The sequence below is a fragment of the Ooceraea biroi genome, chromosome 9, assembly GCF_003672135.1.
Source record: "Ooceraea biroi isolate clonal line C1 chromosome 9, Obir_v5.4, whole genome shotgun sequence".
In the NCBI taxonomy this organism is placed as follows: Eukaryota; Metazoa; Arthropoda; class Insecta; order Hymenoptera; family Formicidae; genus Ooceraea; species Ooceraea biroi.
Window position 1 is genome coordinate 3,712,085 of NC_039514.1, and position 15,048 is coordinate 3,727,132.

General features: G+C 53.4%; 2 protein-coding genes across 2 annotated transcripts; both read left to right on the plus strand.

Moving 5' to 3' along the window:
• The first annotated feature begins 10,556 nt into the window (after positions 1-10,556).
• LOC113562574 lies at positions 10,557-11,234 on the plus strand. The gene is made up of 2 exons (XM_026972347.1): positions 10,557-10,693; positions 10,736-11,234. Exons 1-2 carry the CDS (start codon positions 10,557-10,559, stop codon positions 11,232-11,234), a joined length of 636 nt encoding a protein of 211 aa, XP_026828148.1.
• Positions 11,235-12,814: 1,580 nt separating this feature from the next.
• On the plus strand, positions 12,815-14,377 carry LOC105282721 (matrix metalloproteinase-17). The gene has a single exon (XM_011344945.2). It carries the CDS (start codon positions 12,815-12,817, stop codon positions 14,375-14,377), a length of 1,563 nt encoding a protein of 520 aa, XP_011343247.2.
• The last annotated feature ends 671 nt before the right edge of the window (positions 14,378-15,048 follow it).

Sequence of the window (15,048 nt, forward strand, 5' to 3'; positions counted from 1 at the left end):
GTTTCCGAGATTAAGGGGATCCTGGAGTCGTCTGTATTACCGGCGGAATTGGTCGATCTTACTGTACTAATTACTCTTTAATGATTGTATAGAATGATTAAAGTATACAAAGAAATATACCGAGCGAAACTCGACTTTATGTTAAAAGCGACAAAAAAAACAATTTACAGTTTTATTATCGGCTTCGTGACGTCACCTCGTACAATAATGTTCTTAATATAAATGTTTTGCAGTTTGTATGGCCAAAATTCGATAATCGCAAGGACGGAACAAGATGAAAGAATATTGGGAAGCTTTTCGAAATGAGTTTAGAAGCCTAGTGTAAAAGTAATTAGTACAGAAAGATTCGTGATCATTTCGTGCTTACGTATGCCTGTGAAATCATGGCGCGGGGTAAAGCAGAGTCCAAAATTAGTTCATCGGTGTCGCGATAGATGGCACTGCAATTGGTCCATATGTAGGGATTTGGTGACATTATATTTACACTTTTGGTACTGCACCGTATTACACTTTTAGTTGAGTTGTCTATCTAGACTTTATATACTTCTAGTTACTTTTAACTTCCTTGGCACGAAGTTTCGCCTTAGTTATTCAGTTACTGTTACACAGACAGTTCTTCGGAAACCTCCGAACCACAAACAAGCTTATACGAGTGTACGCGAATGATACCAATAAAACTATCATTAACCATTACGTTGAGTCTTTATTAAATCTCCAACGCTACACATAATGCGGCCAAGGTGGCCACGGGGCCCAGCAGTACCGAAGTAGTGGGGATGACACACACAAGCAAGAACGTACGTACGTGTGCGCTCAGCGCTTCGACTGCGGGCTGCTTTCGAGTAGTAGACGAAAGGCAACATTTGCTGTCTCCGTCTTAATCCTACCGAACCGTGTGACGTCACAAGACTCGCGAGTGATAAAGTCGCGAGCGATACAGCCGAAATCGCGGTTATATGTAATCAATATGTATAGATTATATATAATCAGCCGAATATGATTATAAAAATAAGATCATATCACGCCAAACGGTGGATATTATTATGTATAATCCTATAAAATTACATATGTCATTAGATCTTTTCGGATCTAATTATGTATATACTTACGTCTGACTAAATTATGTTCATGTTTTCTCGGATATATATATATATAGTTATTTATCCGATTATATATACTTGCAGTCACTGATGTAAGTATATATAATAAACTGTTCTTGAATATTATTAAATATTAATTAAATATTATGAAATATTATATAACAAACTATTACAAATATCGCAAATTGCACAGATAAAACTAAAACATTGGGTACTACAGTACTACAAACACGCTTACATGCTTTGTAGTACTGTAGTACCCAATGTTTTAGTTTTATCTGTGTAATTTGTGATATTTGTAATAGTTTGTTATATAATATTTCATAATATTTAATTAATATTTAATAATATTCAATAACAGTTTATTATATATACTTACATCAGTGACTGCAAGTATATATAATCGGATAAATAACTGTATATATATATATATATATTGCTTTCTTTATTTTAACCTCTCCTATTACATGTATTTTATTTGTTCTCTTGCGTTTACATTAATAATGATTCCGCAATTAATTTAACTTAACCTTTTTCTATAATGAGCAATTGACATAACGTTCTCATTTCACCTTCAGATAAATACCACATTTGAATAACGCGGTATTAACATGGCGCATGTCACATGACAGCCGACCAATCAGAGGAAGGAAACCGTCACGATCTGCATCACGGCATGGGACATTTTGCACAATTGTTGATCGTCATCTCTCTATCTTTTTGTAGACATCTTGCCGGCATCTTGCACATTTCCTGTTCACTGGGAATGGACGTAAGATTCAGATCCGTATTATTAAAATAATTATGAACTCCATCTGATGTACCGCAAATCGTGTCTCGGCCAGCATACACAGATTCAAAATAATCCGCAAAGAGGTTAGCTATAGATAAGTTTTCATCAATGTAATCTCCGTTATGGTAGATATAAGACGGTGAAGATTTTGTATTAGAGTGATTGTTAATGAATCTCCAAAACACATTGACATCCTCAGAAATAGACGTTTCGGTTCTTCTCAAGTAATTTCTCCAATCCATTCTCGATCGAGCCTTACATTGCGATCTAAGATTAGAAAACTCAAGGTAATCTGAAAATAAATTAGATCTTTTAAAGTTAAGATGATCTCTTTTCTTACGCTTGATCATGGATGTCAAATCTCTGGAGAACCATCCAGGGAATGCGGATGACCGAACCGTGTATACTGGCACAAAGTTAGCGATTACAAAGTCGAGATATGAATAAAAATATTGAACAGCGTCGTCAACGGATAAAACATTCAGTACATCGTCCCAATGAATGCCTCCGAGGTACTCATTAATCGCCGCATAATTTGCACGCTTAAAGTTTCTTACTTGCGCTGGAGGACCATTCACTAATGAGGCAGTCGCAGTCGGCAAAGTCAAACAAAGAGGCGGATGGTAATTATCACAACCAATCAAAGAGTCATAGACTGGGTATACGACTAACGCGGGGAGACTAGAAAAAATCAAGTCCAATGTATTACCGTCATTATTGCGAATCATATTATGCTGACAAAGATGAAGCACATTGAAATAGTTTAAGAGAGCATTTAGTTGTGCTTTCAATATACGAGGGCGAGCCGAGTTGTGGTCAAATGTTAAAACTCCGTCAGGATCAGCATAAATGGACACATTTGGGATATTATAATCTCCAGCAATTATAATCTCATCATTCAATGCTCCGTCGCGCAGGCCCTCAACAACAGTACAATGAGTCTCATAAACAGCTATGTCGGAACCCGGAGGGAGGTAAACAGAGCCAATAATGAAGTGTTTCCGGTCGAATCTGACGTTCACAAACAAGTGCTCCACAGCAGTTACTTTTAATGTTATGATTCAATAAATAGTATTACCCATTCATATATTGTGTGTTAAAATTTTGTTCTATATAAGGAAACGAGAAATAACGCAGCGTGTGTTTATATTATCGCAATTTTTTATTGTACTGATGATAAATATTTTTTTTGTTACAACACATTGTCCCGACTGATCCAAGAATTATGCGACGCGTCCATTCCGAGCCACTTGACGTACTCCTGGTTTCCTCTCCGCCACAGCACCTTTTCCACGAGCTAGACGTCCGGATAACGGGCTCTGAGTAACTCGTGCTCGTAGAATCCGCCGGAGATCGGTTTATTGCTATAGTCTTGCAACAGGTACGTCACGGGATTTGTCCGTTGCACCTTCGCCACCGTGAACACCTCCGTGCTCCAATTCTGTGTATAGCCCTTCGCGAAGACTGTCTTATACTTGCTCACGCGCACCTTATCACCCGCGCGAAATTTCCCTGGAGCGGCGATTTTCACGCGTTTGTAAACGGTGGATAGCAGCTGCGTAGCCTTGGCCGGCGTGACGTCGACCGGATGCATCGCGATAGCGCGGTGACGCCGTGCGTTGTACTCGCTAACGAGGCGCGATAGCGCGTCCACCCATTTGTACGATCCATTGAGCGTAAACACTTTCCACATTTCATTCTTCAGCGTACGATTGAAGCGTTTCACTATCGAGGCTTTCATTACCGAGTGCGTGGAATAGTGATTTATACCGTGCTTACGCGTCAGTTCTCGCACGTGCGAGTTGTAGAACTCCTTGCCCTCGTCGGTGTGCAGGTTCCGCGGACGCCTGCCGGCGTCGCGAAATATCTTAGCGAACGACCCGGCCACCTCGCTTCTGGACTTGCGCTTGAGAGGTACCGCCCACGCGTACTTCCTCAGCGCGTCGATAATCGTCAGTACGTAGCGGTAGCCTCTGTTCTGCCGCGCATACGATTGCACGTCGACCACATCCGCCTGCCACAGGTCATCGTACCCGCGCACGATCACGCGATGACGAGGAAAGTTCCTTCTCGCTGGCGCGTGTAACTCGCGCGTCAGCTGTAACCTCTCCGAGCTGAAGTTATCGCTTGGTCCTCATCGCGACGTTCAAGGATCCGTTCGGGTTGCGTCGCGGCTATTATATGGGCACTTTATACAGGTTGCCCGCGGACTCGTCGGATCGTGCGAGGGAGTCGACGGTGCTCGAGAGCCCGCTCAGCTCGTCCCTCACCTTCGACACCGTCGCCTCGAGATTCGTGGCCCGTTCCTCGCACGACCGCGCGGTACTCGTAACCTTGTCCAATCGGATCGTGTTGGCTCTAGCGTCCGTTCGCGCCTTCGACACGTTTTCCGCGAGGTACTTCAGCTTCTCGTCGTGCGACTCCAATCACGTCCTCAGGGAGGCCGTATCGGACTGCAGCCGCGACAACGACGCAGCGAATCTCTCCCCCTGAGCGACGATCCGCCGCCTCGTATCCTCGACGGCTCCCATCAACTCAGTAATACGACCGTTCATCGCGTCTCGGTGCGCGTCCGTCGTGGCGCTGCGCGTCTCCAACGCCCCGATTCTGTCCCCCATCGCGTCCATCCTCGCCGCGAGCGACGCGGACGCGCCCTCGACGTCCGCTCGTAGCGCGCTGACCGCCTCGCGGAGGTCGCGGTAGTCCCTCCGCTGGGCCTCGGACAACGAGTCGAACCGCTGGTCCACGTGGTACCGGTTCACCGCGTCGTGCTCCTCCCGCGACACAGCGACGTTCCGTATTCGCCGCCTCTTAGCGTCGTATTCGTCGCCGTCCGGGACGAGGCAGAGGGCGTTGTCGCGCACGTAACCGCGAGCGTCGCGGGCTCGAAACCCCGCGGCGTCGTCGCCGCTCCGCTCGAGGGTGGCGCCGAACTTGTTCACGGGCATCAACGTGTCGCGACCGGCGCGTCAGAGCGCAAAGACGTCCGCCTCTCGGAGCTCCTCTATTATAGACAGGAACTCGGCGTCGTACGAGTCGTTGCCCGCGTCGCACGACGCCTCGATCAGCCTGAGGCGATCCACCAGCTCGTTAGGATCGTCCCAGTGCACGTAGTCGATCGCGTTATCGGTCACCCTCATGGTCGGGGGCCGCCGTGCCCCGCGGTCGGGCGAACGCCCATCAACGGGGCGATGATCGTCCTGTACTTGTGGCCCTTGTTACCCTTGATCTGCCCATGCGCCTGATGCTGCTGCTTGTGCGCATTTGTAGCCAACAGAATCCTACGGTACAGCATCGTGTCGTGCACGTTGTACACGCTCTCGTCGGGGGTTCGCATAAAGATCAGCTCGTACAGACCGGGGGTACCCTCGTATCGCGTACCGCCCACGAATATGGAGTCGTCCGCGCCGACGTCGAAGCACTTGTCGCCGAGCATCGTGCCGGTCTCGCCGATGAACACCCCGTACACGTTATCGATGGCGCTCGTCCTGCTGGCGGGGCCGCCGCTGTCCGTGAACAGCACGCCCACGTACCTCCGACCCAGTGGGCCCAGCGTATCTAGCAGTGCGTCCCTGCTCGCGTCCGTTCGCATGACCTCGGCGACGGATCGCTCCAGCGGGCTCATCGGCACCAGTGTCTCAGGCGCCGCGTCGAGCGCGGGCGTCGAGCTTATCAGCAGCGATGACATGGCGATCAGTCTCTGCCGGCCTATCTTCAGCTTCTGCGGCGTAACCATCGCGGACGACGAGGCGTTGGCGTCCTCGGGCTCGAGCTTTCTCTTCGCGCGGGACGCGTTCGCGACGTCGGGCTCGTCGACGGCGCTCTCGACCAACCGTTTCAACGGCTCGACGATCGGCTTGAAGTGGCTCTCCAGAGCCCGCTCGTCCTCCATTCTGCCGGTTTTGAGACTCCGGTGCTTCCTGCGGATCGAGTCGCGCGCGCACGCGATCTCCTCGGCGATTGTCTCGCGCTCCTGCAACGCGGCCGCGGCCGCCCCGTTCAGCATGTCGGCGACGACTACCCCCTCCCCCCCCGCTCGCCCGCCGTCTACGGCACGGCGTAGACACGGTGAATCCGCGCCTGTATCTACCGTTGCGAAGCGCGCTGTCCTTGTCTATACGAGAAAGCCGTACCGTCGGCGCCAACAGTCGCGGCACAGCGCGACGAACTCCTCGACGGTCATGTCGGTGTTCACGTGATCGTTGTACACGTGCCTCAGATTCGTGCCGTCCTGTCGAAAGAGGATCAGCAGGTTAGTGTTGTCGCGCAGCAGGTGTTTCGGTATCCGGGCGTACGTCTGACACAGGTAGAAGCAGTCGACGAGCGAGTGCCTGCCCATCGAGAAGTGCTCCCTCATGGCGTCCTGCCTGTCGCACGCGACGTCGTCGAACACGAATATCGAGAGCGGCGGGGCCTCGTGCGGTACGACGTCGCAGCTGTCAGGGAACGCGCGGTACCCGATCTCCTCCATCGATCCCAGTAGACGCTCCAGGTAGCGGTACTTCGGCTGTTGCAGCGACTTCGAGTACATGTACACGTTCTCGAAGCGCGCGCCGTGCGGGCTCTCGAGCAGGCCGATTACTACGTTCGTCTTGCCGCATCCCGACGGCCCGCAGACCAGGGCGCGTATGGTATTCGGTAGCAGGGAACCGTGTCTGCTCGCTCCCCTCTCCCCACCCACGATCCTGTCGCACAGGTTCGACACCCGTATCCGCGCGGGCTGCTTGACGTAGCGCATGTCGCGCGGGATCGCTCGCGCGCGCGGAGGCGCCCGGCTATTTATAGGCTGATCCACGCCACCGGTTCGATCAGTCGCGCACGCGAGGCTACCTCCGCGCACGCCTACGACCGCTTCGGCGCGCGACGAATGCGTCTGGCCGCTCGCGGCGCGGGTCTGCTCAATCACACCATAGAAGCTCTACCGATCGAGCTGCACGTTCCCAGCTACCAGTTCTGCGGACCCGGCACGAGACTCGCGCGGGGCGATCGCAGCGTCAATCCGTTGGACGCTGCCTGCCGCGAGCACGACATCGCCTACTCGCGCAGCCAAAGGACTGACGATTGGCGCGCGGCCGACCTGGTGCTCGCGGACAGAGCGCGCGATCGCGTCTGGGCGGGCGACTCGAGCCTCGGCGAGAGAGCCATCGCGGCGGCCGTATGGGCGGCCATGAAGTCCAAGACGAAACTCGGAATGAGCGCGAAAAGGAGGCGAACGGCTGGCGGAACGAGGACGAGGAGGAAGAGGGGTACGACGACCCCGATTAAGAGAGCAGCGAGGAGGCTTCAGATAGCGAAACGCAGCGGCTTCTTGCCGCTCCTGCCGGTCCTGAGCGCGCTTGGGTCGCTGATCGGCGGCGCGGCCACCGTTGCGAAGGCGGTGAACGACAACAAGGCCAAGCGCCGTCAGCTGGAGGAACTGCGGTGACACAATCGCGCAATGGAAGGGCGCGGTCTGTATCTCGCGCCGTAAGCGCGTGGGCGCGGTGCGTCCGGCAGTGGCGGACGTATTAAGAAAAAAAAACGTCCCCGTCGACGCTAGGACTGCCGCTGGGCGCGACGACGGACGCGCGACTCGCGGCGGAGGCCGCACGCCTTCGCGTGCCATTCTTCAGGGGCGTGTTCATGCGCGACGCCTTACCCGCGCGCGCATCCGAACGAGTGCGGCATAGTGAACCTCGACGACTCCGCGGGTCCGGGGACCCATTGGGTGGCGTACGCCAAAAGGGGAGGCAAGGCCGTCTACTTCGACGGTTTCGGTAACCTGCGGCTGCCGCGAGCGCTCGAGCGCTATCTGGGCGACGACGCGTCAATCGCGTACAATCGTCACCGCTATCAGACGTACGACGAGTGGATCTGCGGGCAGTTGTGCCTGCGTTTTCTCCGGAACATCGAGTGGTAGCGGTTCGCCATGTCGCTGACGCTCACGCTGACCGGTAGAAGCAGCGTCCTCACGGTAAGCTACTTCCCACCCATCGATCTGAGCGACGGTCGCTACGAGCTCGGTCTCGCGGACTTCGAGACCTACAACTCGATACCGAACGTCGACGCGACCAACAACAGATTCTACTATGGTGAGAAGGACGCGTTGATAACGATTCCCGAGGGATCCTACGAGCTCAGCGCCATAAGCCGGTTCCTGACGAACGCCTTGCACCGCCGACGCGGAGCGGCGGAGGCGGTGGCGCGCGACGGCGGCGACGACGGCGACGACGTCGGCGCGTACGACATGTACGACGGCGAGGAGAGCGCGGGGGAGGGCGCGCTCGCTCTGCGCGCCAACGACAACACCATGCGAAGCGAGATAAAATGCGCCTACAGGGTGAACTTCGCGAGACCCGGCACCATCGGCCCGCTGTTGGGTTTCTCGCCCCGCGTTCTTCGGCCCAACAGGTGGTACGCCTCCGACGAACCCGTGAACATCATGAGTGTGAGTGTCATTCACGTGGAGTGCAGCGTCACCGCGGGCGCGTACAGCAACAACAGCCCGGCGCACACGATACACGAGTTCTCCCCCAACGTGCCGCCGGGATATAAACTGTCGGAGAGACCCGCTCAAATTATTTACCTCCCGGTCGTCGCGCGGAGCGTCACGGACATCGCGGTGCGCGTCGTCGATCAGAACGGCCGTCCGCTCGACTTCCGCGGCGAGGAGATAACGGTGCGTCTGTACGTGCGACGGCTGCGCGCTGCGTAGAGACGAGTGGGATTCTCGTTCTGCGGGGCGGTGGTGAAGACAGAAGAGGTACCACGGGGAGCGCGACCGCCCCGAGGAGGACGCGCGCGCGAGCAGTAACGGCGCGCTGAGCGCGGAGAACGCGACCTTCCTCTGCTCGTTGGAATACGCCGTCGACGATGGCCGACGTACTCGACATCGCCGGTGAACCGGTCTTCGACGAGCGCATCGTCGGCCTCGAGACCCACACGTACAACCCGTACGCCAACACCTCGTTTGGGCACAGCGACGAGATACGGATTCCCATACAACAGCAGGATCTGTACACGTTGCCCTGCGAGAGCTACTTCTACATCGAGGGTACGTTCTCGATCGTCGGGACGGCGGCTAGAGAGGGAGATGGTGGAGCGGCGCACACGGACCAGGCGCGACTGGTGAACAACTGCGCGGTGTTCCTGTTCGACGAGATTCGTTACGAGGTCAACGGCGCACAGTGGGGTATTTGTATCAAAAAGTTGATAAAAATTATTTTTTGATGAATATGGGTTTAAAATATGCTAATAATGATATATATGCTGATTATAAGGATTTATAATGTTATATTATAATATTATATTATAATAGTTATAAGTTATAGTGTTAACCCTTTGAAGCACGCATTTTTCAGAAAATCCGAATCACATGAAAATTTATATACGGGGGTTTATTTATATGAAATATTTCATGAAAATGTGAGAATAAATAGATGGTACGTATACATACCACTATGCCTCAAAGGGTTAACACAATCTGCGGTTTTTTGCGGCTAATTGTTTTTGATATTATATCCGGTTAGATTACTCTTTCATTTCATTCAAAAAACATTACAGGGACGGACCCTGAAGTACAACTAAATCCTTTGAGTTTGACATTGAGAGCGCAAAGAATTACATTACTGAATACTACTTTCAAAATTATATACCTACATAAGAATATCGGTTTTCAGTTTCGTAGGTATTTAACTGTCTCCGACAGTCATTCATATAGACCAAGACCCATACAGCACACAAACGTTAAATCAACATCTCAGAAACGTTGCATAGCAATATTGCAATGGTCTATCAATATCGCAAAATGTAGATTCGACGTAGAAAAGATATTGCATAAATGTCTAATGTCCGTTGAATTGCAATGTCTTGTAGATATTGCATTCAACATCTACAAGACGTTGCAATTCATTAGAAACCTTTGTTAGATCTTAGGATTTTTCTTTTTCGTTGCACTTCTGAACTAGTGCAATAAGTTGGAGCGAAACAAATATACTTTCTTTCATTCTAACTTATTGCACTAGTTCAGAAGTACAGCAAAAAAGAACAAACCTATTGATTTAACATTATTAATTAATTATTACTAAATATAATAGAATTATTTGTTACATATAAGAAGAATGACAACTTTGAATTGACCATTAATTAATAAAATCTATTTGTTACATGTTGTTTCAATGTTGTAGCAACATACAGAATCAATGTAGAAGAATCAACATAGATTCAACGTTGAAAAAAATATTTATATTTTACTATTCAACATTGTAACATCTTCGCTACGTTATTTCAACTTTTTGTGCTGTATGGGAGAATAATTTTGAAGAAATTGACTTTTGATCAACTTTTTCATACAAATACTCCACTGTGCGGCGTGGAGATAGACAGGAGCCGAAACGTCGGCGTGACGAGCACGCTCAAGAACTACGCGTCCCTGACTTACGTGCACGCTAACATCCTGCAGAACGCACGAGCACGCTCAAGAACTACGCGTCCCTGACTTACGCGCACGCTAACATCCTGCAGAACGCGGGATGGAGTTTGGCGAACAACACGTCGGGACCGGGCGATTTCAATTTCTGCGTCCCTCTCGGGACGCTGCTGGGCTTCTGCAAGACTACAGACGCGTGGTGATCAACGCGCGACACGAGCTCGTTCTGATTCGTGCGCGCAACGACAACTGCGTCATGCTGTCGAGCGACCGACACGAGCCGAAGATAGACCTGCACAAGGTGCAGTGGCGCATGCCGCACGTGTACCTGAACGAGATCAACAAACTATGGCTACTGCGCACCCTCGAGAGCGGGCGATTTCTCAGCATGGCGTTTCACTCGTGAGACCTGTACGAGTTCCCCCTTCTGCATAGCACGACCGCGCACACCTGGGCCGTGAAAGCGGCTACGCAGCTGGAAAAGCCGCGCTACGTCATCTTCGCGCTGCAGACCGGTCGAAGGAACGTCGCGACGAAGGACGCCTCTCTGTTCGATGAGTGCGACCTCTCCAACGTGAAGCTGTTTCTCAATTCGGAGTTCTATCCCTACGACGACAATCATCTGGACTTTACGAAAAATCGGTACGCGGTGCTGTACGACATGTACGCCAGATTCCGCAGAGCGTATTACGCGCTCGATCGGGACGACGACGGTGCGATGCTGACGATGAGTAAGTTCCTACACTGCGGTCCGCTCGTGGTGATAGACTGCTCGAGACAGAACGAGTCGGTGAAGAGCGCCACCGTTGACGTACGCATAGAGTTCGACTGTAGGCGTAACGTCCCGCCCGAGACCACGGCTTCCTGCCTCATACTTCACGATCGCGTAGTCGAGTACAACCCGCTGACGAGCGTGGTACGACGCGTCGTATAAACGCTGTACCCATGTGCAATGACCCGATATTCGCCGACCTGCAGGGCTTCATCATCCAGGGCGGCTTCGCAGTGAAGGATGTGGCCGTGCTGCGCACGACGGAACGGGCGCTGGTACATTACGTGTTCTACGCGCCGGTGCCGTGGACGCGCCTGACGAAGGACGAGAGGTCTCAGGCCCACTGGCTTACGACAAACCACCACGGGCTACGCTGGACGGACGGTACCGTGAGCTACGGACGCGCCAGCGCTCTCATCCGTAGAGCGGTATTTGGCACGGGGGGAGACGCGCTCGTCTACGTGAAAGGCGCGGAGAAGAAACGGTGGCTGGAGGGTATCCTCGGCGATCCCATCGGCGACCGTCGCGCGACCGTCAGATCCATCGACGAGGACTACGCGGATGTCGGACGTCTCAGCGAGTTGGAGAGCTCCGATCCCGGAACGTATTGCTGCTGCGAGCACAGCGGGACCTGCGCGCTGGAGAACGCGCTGAGGCTGCACGCGTGGTGGTGCCAGATGGATCGTCACGCGCGCGATGCGTAATATATTGTTAGGCTTATACTCATATACAATACATATATTATTACAATTATAAAAATATTATATCATATTATTACAACTTTATATAAAAGAAATGACGTATAATATAAACAAGCGTGTGGTCCTCTTCTTATTGCGCTCACGGTTGCCTGAAATGATAGTACGGACAAGTGAGCATTATTCTAACGAAGCGCACATCTTTGGACAAGTGCGAACGGTTACGCTTACTCCGGTAGTGGTGGTGTATTGGCGAGGATGTATTCAGACCCGATGTTCTCGTTAACGTCCCGATCTATTGCCGCGAGGAACAGCATCTACTGGCGCATTACCTCCTCCATCCCCAGCAGATAGGCACGTATTGTTCCTCTAGAACGCGCATACACAATTACACCCGCATACACAATAATATACGCGAGAATTAGAAGAACGGTTGTTCGGTTTGGTACGTACATATCCTACAACAGGTACGTCACGGTTCGCGCGTCGAACTCGGCGTTGATGCGGGCCATGTTTCGCGCGATTTGGTTGAAACGCTTAGCCAACGTTTCGGCCTTATCGGTGAACATCACCGATGCGGCGTGCACTCCACCAACGGCGTCCACGATGTTCTCCATTATTAATCGTTTGCACGCTTCGTCGCGAACGAAAACGATACTGCTGCATAATGCGCTGAATCGCGTAACGCAAGGAGCGTGTTGCAGGAAACGGTTTCCCAGTTTCTGATGCATCGCGTTTCCGCGGATTTCATCTCCGCGCGGATACGCTTATCGCTCTTTTTATAGAACATTATATTTAGAGAGCGACGATGGAAAACCGCTGTCACCTCCGACAACGCTGTGACTTTCCTACCCATGGGTACGCGAGGTAACCACATTCGGTGCGCTCGCGCGCAGGTGTACTCGGAGCGTGCTCGGTAAGGTACAGCGTCCTCGTGAGCGACGGATCGCCGTGTCGCGACCGCCCCCTCCCCCAAAACTGCGCGCGGCGTCAGTCGCACCGTCGCGCTCGCGCGACGCGTACGCGCGGAACCTTATCGCCGCGATGTCGCCGTCCGCCATCGTCGCGTTCCTCCTTATCGCGTTTCTTCTCGCTTCTGCGTACGACGCGTACCGGAGCAGGGACGGAGCCGTCAATTTTCTTCGACATTACGGCTATCTCGACAGCACCGCCAATCGATCCCTGATCACGAACGACGAGCTGCGTCACGCGGTTTCGCTGTTTCAAGAGTACTACCGCCTTCCGGTCGACGGTACGCTGAACAACGTGACGCTTCGTTACATGGCCAAACCGCGCTGCGGGGTGACCGACGCGCCGAGTCGCCGGCTCGGCGTCGCGCCGTTGCGGTGGCCGAGGCTGAATCTTACGTGGAACTTCCAACTTGCGGACCGGACCACCTTGCGAACGACAGAGACCGCCTTCGCTATCTGGGCCGCGAACTCGTCGCTGACGTTCTCGCGCGACACGAACGAGCCGGACATCATCATAGCGTTCCGCGAGGGTAGGCACACGATGCTGGACCGTAGGTACGGCGGCACCGTTTGCCCCGACGACCTCGATGGGCCTAGCAAGGTGCTCGCTCACGCGACGTTACCCACGGGCGCCCAGGACGACGTGTCGGAGGTGCACGTCGACCACCGCGAGGTGTGGCACATCGCGCTGACCCCCAATCCGCAGAACTCGCATTACCTGCTGCGAATGCTCGTTCACGAGATCGGCCACTCGTTGGGTCTGTCGCACACCACGGACGAGAACTCGCTCATGTACGCGTACTCGCCCGCCGTGGAATGGCCGGTGGCGCTCGGTATGGAGGACGTTCTCGCCGTGCAGAATCTCTACGGCGCCGCGGAGGGCGAGCCGTCGACCGCGGCGCCCGCCGAGCCTACGGTCGTACCAAGGACTACGACGCCCGCGAGTACGACTACGACGACGACATCGCCGGAACCGCCCGATCCGTGCGCCTGGCGCCATATTGACACCCTGCTCGTGCTGGGAAAGTGCTTGTTCGTCACGCGCGGGCGGTACGCGTGGTCGATCGGTCTGGGTGGGAAGATCGTCGACAGACCGTTCGTCCTGGAGGATTACGCGAGGTTCCTGCCAAAGGCAGTCACGCGCCTGTCGGCGGCGTATCAGACGGTTAAGGGGGACCTGGTGCTGTTCGCCAATGGATGGGTGCACATGGTGTCTTATCCCGCTCTCGAGTTACGCGTGTCGTGGCCGCAACGCGTCGCGGATCTCGGGCTTCCGCCAAACGCGGTGATCAACGCTGTGCTGAACTCGCACACGGATCGCACCTACGTCATATACAACGATTACGCGGTACTGGAAATGGACGAATGCAATATGACGGCTCACGGGTACCACACGCTGCAGACGGTTTTCCTGGGTATACCGTCGTTGGTACGCACGGCCTACCGCTACACCGATGGACACCTCTACTTCGTTCATCGGGATAGCTTCTTCGCGTACAAGTTCACTGAGACCGTGACGAGGTCCGGGGAGTTCGATGTCGACGTGATCGGCGTGACGTGTCCGAGGGAGGATATCCTACGGAAACTGTGGGATCTGCTCGCTCGACTCGCTCCTTCCAGCGTCGCGTTTGATTAGTCGCGCGTATTCCCATCTACGTCACGCGCCTTTACATAGGAGGAGAAGGGTATATAAACGGCGTCTCGCTGGGGATACGCCAGTAAAGCGTCCTTAATTTGGGATGAGTAGACGCACGTCCTGTCCGCGATGTATCACATCAAGGCACCGCTAGAGCAGATGGAGAAGGAGAACGTCGCCCCGCAGTCAGAAGAGGCTGGGGGCGCGATGAAGAAACGACGTCGCGAGTGAGTCGCGCGATGCGACGATAGCGCATAGTTGTATCGATCGTTTTATCATAATTCACCAGAATCTCGTATCTTACCGACAGGTGGGGGGACCTCGCCGCGACGCCCAACGTCGACGCGCGACGCGCGCGGCTGCTCGGTCGTAGATACAACCTGACCAGAACCGGCTACAAGTATCTGGAGATCGACATGAGCGTCCCTCCGACCGCAGACGCGGTGGCCGTGCAAATCGCGATGGGGGACACTACCGGCAAGGAGATACTGCTGACCACCAAGATGTGAAAAGGACTGGTGGGCAGTAGAGCCATCGTCTGCGACTACCTCGAGCGGGCTAACGGTGCCGGCGAGCACATCGCGCCTCCACCCGTGCGAATGGGCGACCTGACGATACGCTTCGCCAGCATCAACGGCCAGCCGACCATACGCCTGGATACTCCGACCGGC

What these genes read in the sequence shown, in the direction of transcription:
- LOC113562574 (XM_026972347.1), top strand. Translation starts at nt 10,557, where the DNA reads ATGCTGTCGAGCGACCGACACGAGCCGAAGATAGACCTGCACAAGGTG. An exon ending in GGGCGATTTCTCAGCATGGC is followed by an intron (nt 10,694 to 10,735) that starts GTTTCACTCGTG and finishes CCTTCTGCATAG; the next exon opens with CACGACCGCGCACACCTGGG.
- LOC105282721 (XM_011344945.2), top strand. Translation starts at nt 12,815, where the DNA reads ATGTCGCCGTCCGCCATCGTCGCGTTCCTCCTTATCGCGTTTCTTCTC.